At 34.2% G+C, this 14638-nt stretch overlaps 1 protein-coding gene across 1 annotated transcript in view; it reads right to left on the minus strand.

The window, feature by feature from the left end:
- Window positions 1-7281: 7281 nt before the first annotated feature.
- The window catches only part of xxylt1 (xyloside xylosyltransferase 1), a 53565-nt gene continuing 46208 nt past the window's right edge, over window positions 7282-14638 (minus strand). Inside the window, exon 6 of the mRNA XM_061883959.1 lies at window positions 7282-10004. Coding sequence (XP_061739943.1) covers window positions 9608-10004 — 397 coding nt within the window. The 3' untranslated portion in view covers window positions 7282-9607. The remainder of the gene's footprint in view (window positions 10005-14638) is intronic.

Raw genomic sequence — 14638 nt, forward strand, 5'->3', positions numbered from 1 at the left:
GCAGCGGCTTTGAGCTCGGCCGTTTGTACCCGTGATCTTGTCCTTTGTGTCATGGGAAGGTAGTTCGAGCGGTAAATTGAGAGCTTTGCCTTCCGGCTCAGCTCCACAAACTGCTCTACCACCATTAGGATGTTGATGATGTTAATGCTTGTTCCTGCGTGAGTCCTGACACGACAAGAAAGACGGGATGATGTCATCACAGCACAAGAAGACGTGGGACATGTGAGGACCACAATGCTTCTTGTTCCAAATGGTTATCGGCGTGAAAGAAGGTGAGAGAAAGGAGGGCAGAGAGGTGTGAGGAAGGGAGAGCAGAGAGAATGTAGGTCATCCTTTGTGGAAAGTGTGTCAGCCAAATGTGTGAGTCACTCACAAAGTAACGCTCCAAACATCATCAGAGCAGGAATAATAGCAAATATTCTACCCAGGTCTTCTTCTTTCATTTCAAGGTCAAATGGCCGCGCGTGAAGGAAGACATTTCTGTGACATAAACATCAATAATATCAAATGTTGGAGGAATATATTCATACTTCAAGGTCAAATGTCTATGTTGATGTACAGTAATATTTCTATTATGAGTACTAAAATGATAGATTTCTATATTTCTACATGTACCTAAAATAAAAGAAATAATATTTCTATCTTTATATCTGTACATTGTAATAAAAATGTAATATTGATATGTTTATATGTAGAAATTATGATAAAAATTAAATTTTTCTGTTTATGTTAATACAAATGTAATATTTCAATGTTTATATGTGTACATTGTATGTTTATATCTGTTTATATGTGTACATTATAATACAAATGGAATATTGATATGTTTATATGTGTACACTATGATAAAAATTTAATTTTTCTGTTTATGTTAATACAAATGTAATATTTCTAATATTTATATGTTTACATTATATGTTTATATCTGTTTATATGTGTACATTATAATAAAAATGGAATATTGATATGTTTATATGTGTAAATTATGATAAAAATTTAATTTTTCTGTTTATATGTGTACGTTATAATACCATACAACTACTAATGACAAAAACATGTTACACAACACATAACTGTAACATACTAAAGGTGAAACAACTGATCATACAATTACCACTGACAAAAACATGTTACACAACACATAACTGTAACATACTTAAGGTGAAATATATACAACTAATACTGACGAAAACATGTTACACAACACAATACAATAACATATTTAAAGGGAAACATAACTGATCATACAACTACCACTGACAAAAACATGTTACACAACACATTACTGTAACATACTTAAGGTGAAACATAAATGATCATAGAATTACTACTATTGACAAAAACATGTTACACAACACATTACTGTAAAATATTGAAGGTGAAACATAACTGATCATAAAATTACTACTGACACAAACATGTGACACAACACATTACTGTAACATACTTAAGGTGAAACATATACAACTATTACTGACAAAAACATATTACACAACACATAACTTTAACATATTAAAGGTGAAACAACTGATCATACAATTACTACTGACAAAAACCTGTTACACAACACATAACTGTAACATATTTAAGGGTAAACATAAATTATCATATAATTACTACTATTGACAAAAACATGTTACACAACGCATTACTGTAAAATATCGAAGGTGAAACATAACTGATCATAAAATTACTACTGACACAAACATGTGACACAACACATTACTGTAACATATAAAAAGTGAAACAATTGATCATACAATTACCACTGACCAAAACATGTTACACAACACATAACCGTAACATATTGAAGGTGAAACATAATTGATCATACAACTACTACTGATAAAACATGTTACAAAACACATTACTGTAACATACTTAAGGTGAAACATATACAACTACTACTGACAAAAACATGTTACACAACACAATACAATAACATATTTAAAGGGAAACATAACTGATCATACAACTACCACTGACAAAAACATGTTACAAAACACATTACTGTAACATATTAAAGGTGAAACAACTGATCATACAACTACTACTGACAAAAACATGTTACACAACACAATACAATAACATATTTAAAGGGAAACATAACTGATCATACAACTACCACTGACAAAAACATGTTACACAACACATTACTGTAACATACTGAAGGTGAAACAACTGATCATACAACTACTACTGACAAAAACATGTTACACAACACATACTGTAACATATTGAAGGTTAAGTGTCAAAAACTATAAAAGACATACAAAAACATGTTACACAACACATTACTGTAACATACTGAAGGTGAAACATAACTCAACATACAACTACTACTGACAAAAACATGTTACACAACAAATCACTGTAACATATTAAAGGTTAAGTGTCAAAAACTATAAAAGACATACAAAAACATGTTACACAACACATCGTAGTACAATTTAGAATACTCACAAGAACTTCTTGTTTCAAAAAATAAAAGTGTACATTTATCAAATGCATACGCAGCATAAAAATATGTTTCATACACAACTTTGCTTCGACTTTTTAAAAGTCATGTAAAAGTTTGTTTCACAAGAAATCATTGAAATAACGAAAATATGATCAGTCATCGTTTAATTGTTCAAATTCATACAAAACATAAATAATGAAACATGTTGAGCAACAATCGATTACCTGAGAAATTAATAAAGTGGTCACACATTTTTTAATAATGCTCATTTGTGTATTATTGCAAAGAAGAGGATTTCTATTATTGTAAAGATGATTTTATTCTTGTATACACATTATTTCTATTATTGTAAAGATGATTTTAGTGTTGTAAAACATTTCTATTATTACAAAAATCCTATTATTGTAAAGATAATTTCATTATTGTGTACACATTATTTCTATTATTGTAAAGATGATTTTATTATTATAAAAACATTTCTATTATTACAAAAAAACATTATTTCTATTATTGTACAAACAACATTTCTATGATTGTAAAGTGCAATCAATCAGGAAGATTTATTTACCTTCAATGATCTCCATTTGGAGCCAAAACCCTTAGTCCATCTTGTGTGTGTGTGTGTGTGTGTGTGTGTGTGTGTGTGTGTGTGTGTGTGTGTGTGTGTGTGTGTGTGTGTGTGTGTGTGTGTGTGTGTGTGTGTGTGTGTGTGTGTGTGTGTGTGTGTGTGTGTGTGTGTGTGTGTGACTCCAGCTCCAGCCTTCAACACCACAGTCAGGGAACAAGTAGATCAGTTCATGTCGCGTATTCCTTTTAGATCGTGTTTGTCCTCAAAAGTTTTGAATCAAATCCAAAGAACCTTGAAATGAGCTCTCCTGGTTTGATGTTTCATGAGATCAGAGTGCGAGTGTATGTGTCTTTGAAAGGTGGCGCCTGTTGCCAAGCCACATCATCAGCAGTTTGCTATAGGAGCTACGACACGTTGCAGACTCTTGCTGAATGCACGTTGTTAGCGCCAGTTAATAATGATTTTAGCACTACTTAATATTGTTGTTAGCGCCAGTTAATAAGGATTTTAGCACTTGTTAATATTGTTGTTAGCGCGAGTTAATAATGATTTTAGCACTTGTTAATATTGTCAGCGCGGGTTAATAATGATTTTAGCGCTAGTTAATATTGTTGTTCGTGCAAGTTAATAATGCTTCTGGCGCTAGTTAATATTGTTGTTTGTGCAAGTTAATGTTTAGCGCAAGTTAATAATGCTTTACTACTACTTAATATTTTGTTAGCGCGAGTTAATAAGGATTTTAGCACTAGTTAATATTGTTGTTAGCGCGAGTTAATAAGGATTTTAGCACTTGTTAATATTGTTGTTAGCGCGAGTTAATAATGATTTTAGCACTTGTTAATATTGTTAGCGCGAGTTAATAATGATTTTAGCACTTGTTAATATTCTTGTTAGCGCGAGTTAATAATGCGTTTAGCGCTAGTTAATATTGTTGTTCGTGCAAGTTAATAATGCTTCTGGCGCTAGTTAATATTGTTGTTTGTGCAAGTTAATATTGTTGTTTAGCGCAAGTTAATAATGCTTTACTACTACATAATATTTTGTTAGCGCGAGTTGAGAATGCTTTTAGCACTCGGTAATATTGTCAGCACAAGTTAATTATTATTAATATTGTTGTTAGCGCAAGTTAATAATGCTGTTTAGCGTAAGTTAATGATGCTTTAACACTAGTTAATATTGTTGTTTAGCGTGAATTAATAATGCTTTAACACTAGTTAATATTGTTGTTAGCGCGAGTTAATGCTTTTAGCACTAATATTGTTGTAAGCGCGAGTTAACAATGCTGTTAGCGCTAGTTAATATTGTTGTTTATGTCGCGTTAATAAAGCTTTAACACTAGTTAATATTGCTGTTAGCACGAGTTAATGCTTTTACCACTAATTAATATTGTTGTAAGAGCGAGTTAATTATGCTTTTAGCAGTAGTTGATATTGTTGTTAGCGCTAGTTAATAATACTTTTAGCACTAGTTAATAATTGTGTTAGCAGTAGTTAGCGCTAGATAATATTGTTGTTAGTACTAGTGTATAATGCTTTTAGCACTAGTTAATAATTGTGTTAGCAGTGGTTAATATTGTTGATAGTGCTGGTAAATAATTATTTTAGCACTAGTTAATGTTGTTAGCGCTAGTGAATAATGTTTTTATAACTGGTTAATATTGTTGTTTCCACTAGTTAATAAAGTTTTTAGTACTGGTTAATACTGTTGTTAGCGCTAGCTAATATTGTTGTTTAGCGCAAGTTATTAACACTTTAACAGTCGTTAATATTGTTGTTAGCGCGAATTATTAATGCTTTTAGCACTAGTTAATATTGTTGTTAGCACTAGTTAATAATTTTAATAACACTATAAAAAACCTGACAGAACTATAATAAAACTATAATTATAATAATAACTTATTAACACTTTAACAGTCGTTAATATTGTTGTTAGCGCGAATTATTAATGCTTTTAGCACTAGTTAATATTGTTGTTAGCACTAGTTAATAATTTTAATAACACTATAAAAAACCTGACAGAACTATAATAAAACTATAATTATAATAACACTAATAAAACCATAATAAAACTACAATACAACTATAATAAAACTAACAGAACGATAATTAAAACAATCATAAAACTATAATAGAATTATAAGAACACTATAATAAAACTATAATACAATTATAATACAACTTTTAAAAATATACATTTGTAACATAATTATAATAAAACTATAATAAAACAAAAATAACTAACACATCTAAAATAAAATTATAATAAAACTAACAGAATTATAATAAAATGATGATAAAATAATGATAAAACTATAATAATACTAATACAATTATAATAAAACTATAATAAACCAAACGTTTTGCAGCACAAACAAATAAGATAAGTTAAGGGAGATTTTCACGTAAGGTAAATTCCGGACTACTAGAGAATTGTTCCTGTGCTCAGAAAAAGGGTGTGGCTGCTTTATGAGGTTTTTTGGCTGCCGGCCGTGACAAAAACAACTTTCAACAAACACCAGCAGAGGACTGAAAAGGTGTGTTATTGTTTGCTGACTGCAGGTGAGCGTCTACTTCCTGTTTTGTGCCTTCAATAAAGAGGGGTGTGTTCAATCATGGGGTATGACGCTGTTACAGTTGCCGTGGTAAACAAAGAGGGGTGTGTTCAATCTTCAGGTATGACACTGTTACAGTTGCTGTGGTAAATAAAGAGGGGTGTGTTCAATCTTCAGGTATGACACTGTTACAGTTGCTGTGGTAAATAAAGAGGGGTGTGTTCAATCTTCAGGTATGACACTGTTACAGTTGCTGTGGTAAATAAAGAGGGGTGTGTTCAATCTTCAGGTATGACACTGTTACAGTTGCTGTGGTAAATAAAGAGGGGTGTGTTCAATCTTCAGGTATGACACTGTTACAGTTGCCATGGTAAATAAAGAGGGGTGTGTTCAATCTTCAGGTATGACACTGTTACAGTTGCTGTGGTAAATAAAGAGGGGTGTGTTCAATCTTCAGGTATGACGCTGTTACAGTTGCTGTGGTAAATAAAGAGGGGTGTGTTCAATCTTCAGGTATGACGCTGTTACAGTTGCTGTGGTAAATAAAGAGGGGTGTGTTCAATCTTCAGGTATGACGCTGTTACAGTTGCTGTGGTAAATAAAGAGGGGTGTGTTCAATCTTCAGGTATGACACTGTTACAGTTGCTGTGGTAAATAAAGAGGGGTGTGTTCAATCATGGGGTATGACACTGTTACAGTTGCCGTGGTAAATAAAGAGGGGTGTGTTCAATCTTCAGGTATGACACTGTTACAGTTGCCATGGTAAATAAAGAGGGGTGTGTTCAATCTTCAGGTATGACACTGTTACAGTTGCTGTGGTAAATAAAGAGGGGTGTGTTCAATCTTCAGGTATGACACTGTTACAGTTGCTGTGGTAAATAAAGAGGGGTGTGTTCAATCTTCAGGTATGACACTGTTACAGTTGCCATGGTAAATAAAGAGGGGTGTGTTCAATCTTCAGGTATGACACTGTTACAGTTGCTGTGGTAAATAAAGAGGGGTGTGTTCAATCTTCAGGTATGACACTGTTACAGTTGCCGTGGTAAATAAAGAGGGGTGTGTTCAATCTTCAGGTATGACACTGTTACAGTTGCCATGGTAAATAAAGAGGGGTGTGTTCAATCTTCAGGTATGACACTGTTACAGTTGCCGTGGTAAATAAAGAGGGGTGTGTTCAATCTTCAGGTATGACACTGTTACAGTTGCCATGGTAAATAAAGAGGGGTGTGTTCAATCTTCAGGTATGACACTGTTACAGTTGCTGTGGTAAATAAAGAGGGGTGTGTTCAATCTTCAGGTATGACACTGTTACAGTTGCTGTGGTAAATAAAGAGGGGTGTGTTCAATCTTCAGGTATGACACTGTTACAGTTGCTGTGGTAAATAAAGAGGGGTGTGTTCAATCATGGGGTATGACGCTGTTACAGTTGCCGTGGTAAACAAAGAGGGGTGTGTTCAATCTTCAGGTATGACACTGTTACAGTTGCCATGGTAAATAAAGAGGGGTGTGTTCAATCTTCAGGTATGACACTGTTACAGTTGCCGTGGTAAATAAAGAGGGGTGTGTTCAATCTTCAGGTATGACACTGTTACAGTTGCCATGGTAAATAAAGAGGAGTGTGTTCAATCTTCAGGTATGACACTGTTACAGTTGCTGTGGTAAATAAAGAGGGGTGTGTTCAATCTTCAGGTATGACACTGTTACAGTTGCTGTGGTAAATAAAGAGGGGTGTGTTCAATCTTCAGGTATGACACTGTTACAGTTGCTGTGGTAAATAAAGAGGGGTGTGTTCAATCATGGGGTATGACGCTGTTACAGTTGCCGTGGTAAACAAAGAGGGGTGTGTTCAATCTTCAGGTATGACACTGTTACAGTTGCCATGGTAAATAAAGAGGGGTGTGTTCAATCTTCAGGTATGACACTGTTACAGTTGCCATGGTAAATAAAGAGGGGTGTGTTCAATCTTCAGGTATGACACTGTTACAGTTGCTGTGGTAAACAAAGAGGGGTGTGTTCAATCTTCAGGTATGACACTGTTACAGTTGCTGTGGTAAATAAAGAGGGGTGTGTTCAATCTTCAGGTATGACGCTGTTACAGTTGCTGTGGTAAATAAAAAGGGGTGTGTTCAATCTTCAAGTATGACACTGTTACAGTTGCCATGGTAAATAAAGAGGGGTGTGTTCAATTATCGGGTATGTCACTGTTACAGTTGCCGTGGTAAATAAAGAGGGGTGTGTTCAATTATCGGGTATGACACTGTTACAGTTGCCGTGGTAAATAAAGAGGGGTGTGTTCAATCTTCAAGTATGACGCTGTTACAGTTGCCGTGGTAAATAAAGAGGGGTGTGTTCAATCATGGGGTATGACGCTGTTACAGTTGCCGTGGTAAATAAAGAGGGGTGTGTTCAATCTTCAAGTGTGACGCTGTTACAGTTGCCGTGGTAAATAAAGAGGGGTGTGTTCAATCATGGGGTATGACACTGTTACAGTTGCCGTGGTAAATAAAGAGGGGTGTGTTCAATCTTCAAGTGTGACGCTGTTACAGTTGCCGTGGTAAATAAAGAGGGGTGTGTTCAATCATGGGGTATGACACTGTTACAGTTGTCAGGGTAAATAAAGAGGGGTGTGTTCAATCATGGGGTATGACACTGTTACAGTTGTCAGGGTAAATAAAGAGGGGTGTGTTCAATCTTCAAGTGTGACGCTGTTACAGTTGCCGTGGTAAATAAAGAGGGGTGTGTTCAATCTTCAGGTATGACACCGTTACAGTTGTCAGGGTAAATAAAGAGGGGTGTGTTCAATCTTCAGGTATGACACTGTTACAGTTGCCGTGGTAAATAAAGAGGGGTGTGTTCAATCTTCAGGTATGACGCTGTTACAGTTGTCAGGGTAAATAAAGAGGGGTGTGTTCAATCATGGGGTATGACGCTGTTACAGTTACCGTGGTAAATAAAGAAGGGTGTGTTCAATCAAGTATGACGCTGTTACAGTTGCCGTGGTAAATAAAGAGGGGTGTGTCCAATCTTCAGGTATGACACTGTTACAGTTGCCATGGTAAATAAAGAGGGGTGTGTTCAATCATGGGGTATGACACTGTTACAGTTGCTGTGGTAAATAAAGAGGGGTGTGTTCAATCATGGGGTATGACACTGTTACAGTTGCTGTGGTAAATAAAGAGGGGTGTGTTCAATCTTCAGGTATGACACTGTTACAGTTGCTGTGGTAAATAAAGAGCGGTGTGATCAATCTTCAGGTATGACGCTGTTACAGTTGCCATGGTAAATAAAGAGGGGTGTGTTCAATCATGGGGTATGACACTGTTACAGTTCCCATGGTAAATAAAGAGGGGTGTGTTCAATCATGGGGTATGACACTGTTACAGTTGCTGTGGTAAATAAAGAGCGGTGTGTTCAATCTTCAGGTATGACGCTGTTACAGTTGCCATGGTAAATAAAGAGGGGTGTGTTCAATCATGGGGTATGACACTGTTACAGTTCCCATGGTAAATAAAGAGGGGTGTGTTCAATCATGGGGTATGACACTGTTACAGTTCCCATGGTAAATAAAGAGGGGTGTGTTCAATCATGGGGTATGACACTGTTACAGTTGCTGTGGTAATTAAAGAGGGGTGTGTTCAATCATGGGGTATGACGCTGTTACAGTTGCTGTGGTAATTAAAGAGGGGTGTGTTCAATCTTCAGGTATGACGCTGTTACAGTTACCGTGGTAAATAAAGAGGGGTGTGTTCAATCATGGGGTATGACACTGTTACAGTTGCCAGGGTAAATAAAGAGGGGTGTGTTCAATCATGGGGTATGACGCTGTTACAGTTACCGTGGTAAATAAAGAGGGGTGTGTTCAATCATGGGGTATGACACTGTTACAGTTGTCAGGGTAAATAAAGACGGGTGTGTTCAATCATGGGGTATGACACTGTTACAGTTGTCAGGGTAAATAAAGAGGGGTGTGTTCAATCATGGGGTATGACGCTGTTACAGTTACCGTGGTAAATAAAGAGGGGTGTGTTCAATCATGGGGTATGACGCTGTTACAGTTGCCGTGGTAAATAAAGACGGGTGTGTCACAGCGGTAGTACAAGTGGAAGACTTCAGCGTAGCCGTGCTCCCTCCACCAGGTGCAGAGTTGTCGGTTCCAGCCACAAGGCAGCGGGTAGAAGAGGTGTGGGTGCTCCATACCCACCATGGTGAAGAAGTCCTGGTCCCCCAGGTGACCCCGGAAGTGGTAATGCTCGGCCAGCCCGCCCAGGTGGTGAGGCTGCAGCAGGCGGTTGTAGAGGTCAGACGCCCGCATGGCCGCCAGGTGCAGCAGCAGCACACCACTGTTGAAGCCCGGCTGGCCATCGGGAGGAGGCTCACCCACTTTGGTGCCCGGGTGCTCCTTGCGGTACTGCCAGAAGGTGTGTCTGCACAGCCACATACTAACATACTTACATCACATACTAACATACTTACGTCACATACTAACATACTTACATCACATACTAACATACTTACATCACATACTAACATACTTACATCACATACTAACATACTTACATCACATACTAACATACTTACATCACATACTAACATACTTACATCACATACTAACATACTTACATCACATACTAACATACTTACATCACATACTAACATACTTACATCACATACTAACATACTTACATCACATACTAACATACTTACATCACATACTAACATACTTACATCACATACTAACATACTTACATTACATACTAACATACTTACATCACATACTAACACACTTACATCACATACTAACATACTTACATCACATACTAACATACTTACATCACATACTAACATACTTACATCACATACTAACATACTTACATCACATACTAACATACTTACATCACATACTAACATACTTACATCACATACTAACATACTTACATTACATACTAACATACTTACATCACATACTAACATACTTACATCACATAATACAATACTTACATCACATACTAACATACTTACATCACATACTACAATACTTACATCACATACTACAATACATCACATACTAACATACTTACATCACATACTACAATACTTACATCACATACTAACATACTTACATCACATACTACAATACTTACATCACATACTAACATACTTACATCACATACTAACATACTTACATCACATACTAACATACTTACATCACATACTACAATACTTACATCACATACTAACATACTTACATCACATACTACATACTTACATCACATACTAACATACTTACATCACATACTACAATACTTACATCACATACTACAATACTTACATCACATACTAACATACTTACATCACATACTAACATACTTACATCACATACTAACATACTTACATCACATACTACAATACTTACATCACATACTACAATACTTACATCACATACTTACATCACATACTAACATACTTACATCACATACTACAATACTTACATCACATACTACAATACTTACATCACATACTTACATCACATACTAACATACTTACATCACATACTAACATACTTACATCACATACTACAATACTTACATCACATACTACAATACTTACATCACATACTAACATACTTACATCACATACTAACATACTTACATCACATACTACAATACTTACATCACATACTACAATACTTACATCACATACTACAATACTTACATCACATACTACAATACTTACATCACATACTACAATACTTACATCACATACTACAATACTTACATCACATACTACAATACTTACATCACATACTTACATCACATACTAACATACTTACATCACATACTAACATACTTACATCACATACTACAATACTTACATCACATACTACAATACTTACATCACATACTACAATACTTACATCACATACTACAATACTTACATCACATACTACAAACCCCGTTTCCATATGAGTTGGGAAATTGTGTTAGATGTAAATATAAACAGAATACAATGATTTGCAAATCCTTTTCAAGCCATATTCAGTTGAATATGCTACAAAGACAACATATTTCATGTTCAAACTCATAAACTTTTTTTTTTCTGCAAATAATAATTAACTTAGAATGTCATGTGCCAAAGTAGTTGGGAAAGGGCATGTTCACCACTGTGTTACATCACCTTTTCTTTTAACAACACTCAATAAACGTTTGGGAACTGAGGAAACTAATTGTTGAAGCTTTGAAAGTGGAATTCTTTCCCATTCTTGTTTTATGTAGAGCTTCAGTCCTTCAACAGTCCGGGGTCTCCGCTGTCCTATTTTACGCTTCATAATGCGCCACACATTTTCCACGGGAGACAGGTCTGGACTGCAGGCAGGCCAGGAAAGTACCCACACTCTTTTTTTACTAAACCACACTGTTGTAACACGTGGCTTGGAATTGTCTTGCTGAAATAAGCAGGGGCGTCCATGATAACGTTGCTTAGATGACAACATATGTTGCTCCAAAAGCTGTATGTACCTTTCAGCATTAATGGTGCCTTCACAGATGTGTAAGTTACCCATGCCTTGGGCACTAATACACCCCCATACCATCACACATGCTGACTTTTACACTTTGCGCCTAGAACAATCCAGATGGTTCTTTTCGTCTTTGTTCCAGAGGACACCACGTCCTCTTTTTCCAAATATAATTTGAAATGTGGACTCGTCAGACCACAGAACACCTTTCCACTTTGCATCAGTCCATCTTAGATGAGCTCGGGCCCAGCCAAGCCGGCGGCGTTTCTGGGTGTTGTTGATAAATGGGTTCGGCGTTGCATAGTAGAGTTTTAACTTGCACTTACAGATGTAGCGACCGACTGTAGTTACTGACAGTGGTTTTATGAAGTGTTCCTGAGCCCATGTGGTGATATCCTTTACACCCTGATGTCGGTTTTTGATGGAGTACCGCCTGAGGGATCAAAGATACGTAATATCATCGCTTACGTGCAGTGATTTCTCCAGATTCTCTGAACCTTTCGATGATTTTACGGACCGTAGATGGTAAAATCCCTAAATTCCTTGCAATAGCTCGTTGAGAAATGTTCTTCTAAAACTGTTCCACAATTTGCTTACAAAGTGGTGACCCTCACCCCATCCTTGTTTGTGAATTACTTAGCATTTCATGGAAGCTGTTTTTATAGCCAATCATGGCACCCACCTGTTCCCAATTAGCCTGCACACCTGTGGGATGTTCCAAATAAGTGTTTGATGAGCATTCCTCAACTTTATCAGTATTTTTTGTTACCTTTCCCAACTTCTTTGTCACGTGTTGCTGGCATCAAATTCTAAACTTAATGATTATTTGCATAAAAAAAAAAAAATGTTTATGAGTTTGACCATCAAATATGTTGTCTTTGTAGCATATTCAACTGAATATGGCTTGAAAAGGATTTGCAAGTCATTGTATTCTGTTTATATTTACATCTAACACAATTTCCCAACTCATATGGAAACAGGGTTTGTACAATATTTACATCACATACCAACATACTTATATTACATACTACAATATTTACATACTACAATATTTATATTAAACACTACTATATTTATATTACATACTACAATATTTATATTAAACACTACTATATTTATATAACATACTACAATATTTATATGACACACTACTATATTTATATTACATACTACAATATTTATTTTACATACGACAATATTTATATAACATACTAAAATATTTATATTACACACTACTATATTTATATTATATACAACAATATTTATATTTCATACGACAATATTTATATTACATACTACAATATTTACATACTACAATATTTATATTAAACACTACTATATTTATATTCCATACTACAATATTTATATTACATACGACAATATTTATATTACATACTACAATATTTATATTAAACACTACTATATTTATATTACATACTACAATATTTATATTTCATACTACAATATTTATATTAAACACTACTATATTTATATAACATACTACAATATTTATATGACACACTACTATATTTATATTACATACTACAATATTTATTTTACATACGACAATATTTATATAACATACTAAAATATTTATATTACACACTACTATATTTATATTATATACAACAATATTTATATTTCATACGACAATATTTATATTACAAACTACAATATTTATATCACACACTACTATATTTATACAACATACTACTATATTTATACAACATACTACTATATTTATACAACATACTACTATATTTATATTACATACTACAATATTTATATTAAATACTAACATACTTATAATTCATACTACAATATTTGTATTCCATACTACAATATTTACATACTACAATATGTATATTTCATATAACAATATTTATATCTCATACTACAATATTTCTATACTACAACATTTATATTTCATATTACAATATTTATATACTGCAATATTTATATTCCATACTACATCATTTATATTATATACTACAATTATTTATAATTCATACTACAACATTTACATTCCACACTACAATATTTATATTTCACACTACAATAGTAATATTTCATACAACAACATTTATGTTCCCTATTACAATATTTATATTTCATACTACAATACTTACATTCCATACTACAATATTTACATTCTATACTAGAGTACGTATATTTCATACTATAATACTTATTTCATACTACAATACCTATAATCCATACTACAATATTTACATTCCATACTAGAATATTTACATTCCATACTGAAATATTTATATTACATACTACAATATTTACACAGTACAATATTTATATTCCTTAATACAATATTTATATTCCATACTACAATATTAATATTTTATACTAAAATATTTATATTTCATACCACAATAGTAATATTTCATACTACAATACTTACATTCCATATTACAATACATATGCCATACTACAATATTTTCATACTACAATATTTATATTCCAAACTACAGTACATACTATAGTTTTCAAATGATATCACAATCAACGTACTTGTGTACTTGTACTGTA

The sequence above is a fragment of the Nerophis ophidion genome, linkage group LG22 (genome assembly GCF_033978795.1).
Source record: "Nerophis ophidion isolate RoL-2023_Sa linkage group LG22, RoL_Noph_v1.0, whole genome shotgun sequence".
NCBI lineage: Eukaryota > Metazoa > Chordata > Actinopteri > Syngnathiformes > Syngnathidae > Nerophis > Nerophis ophidion.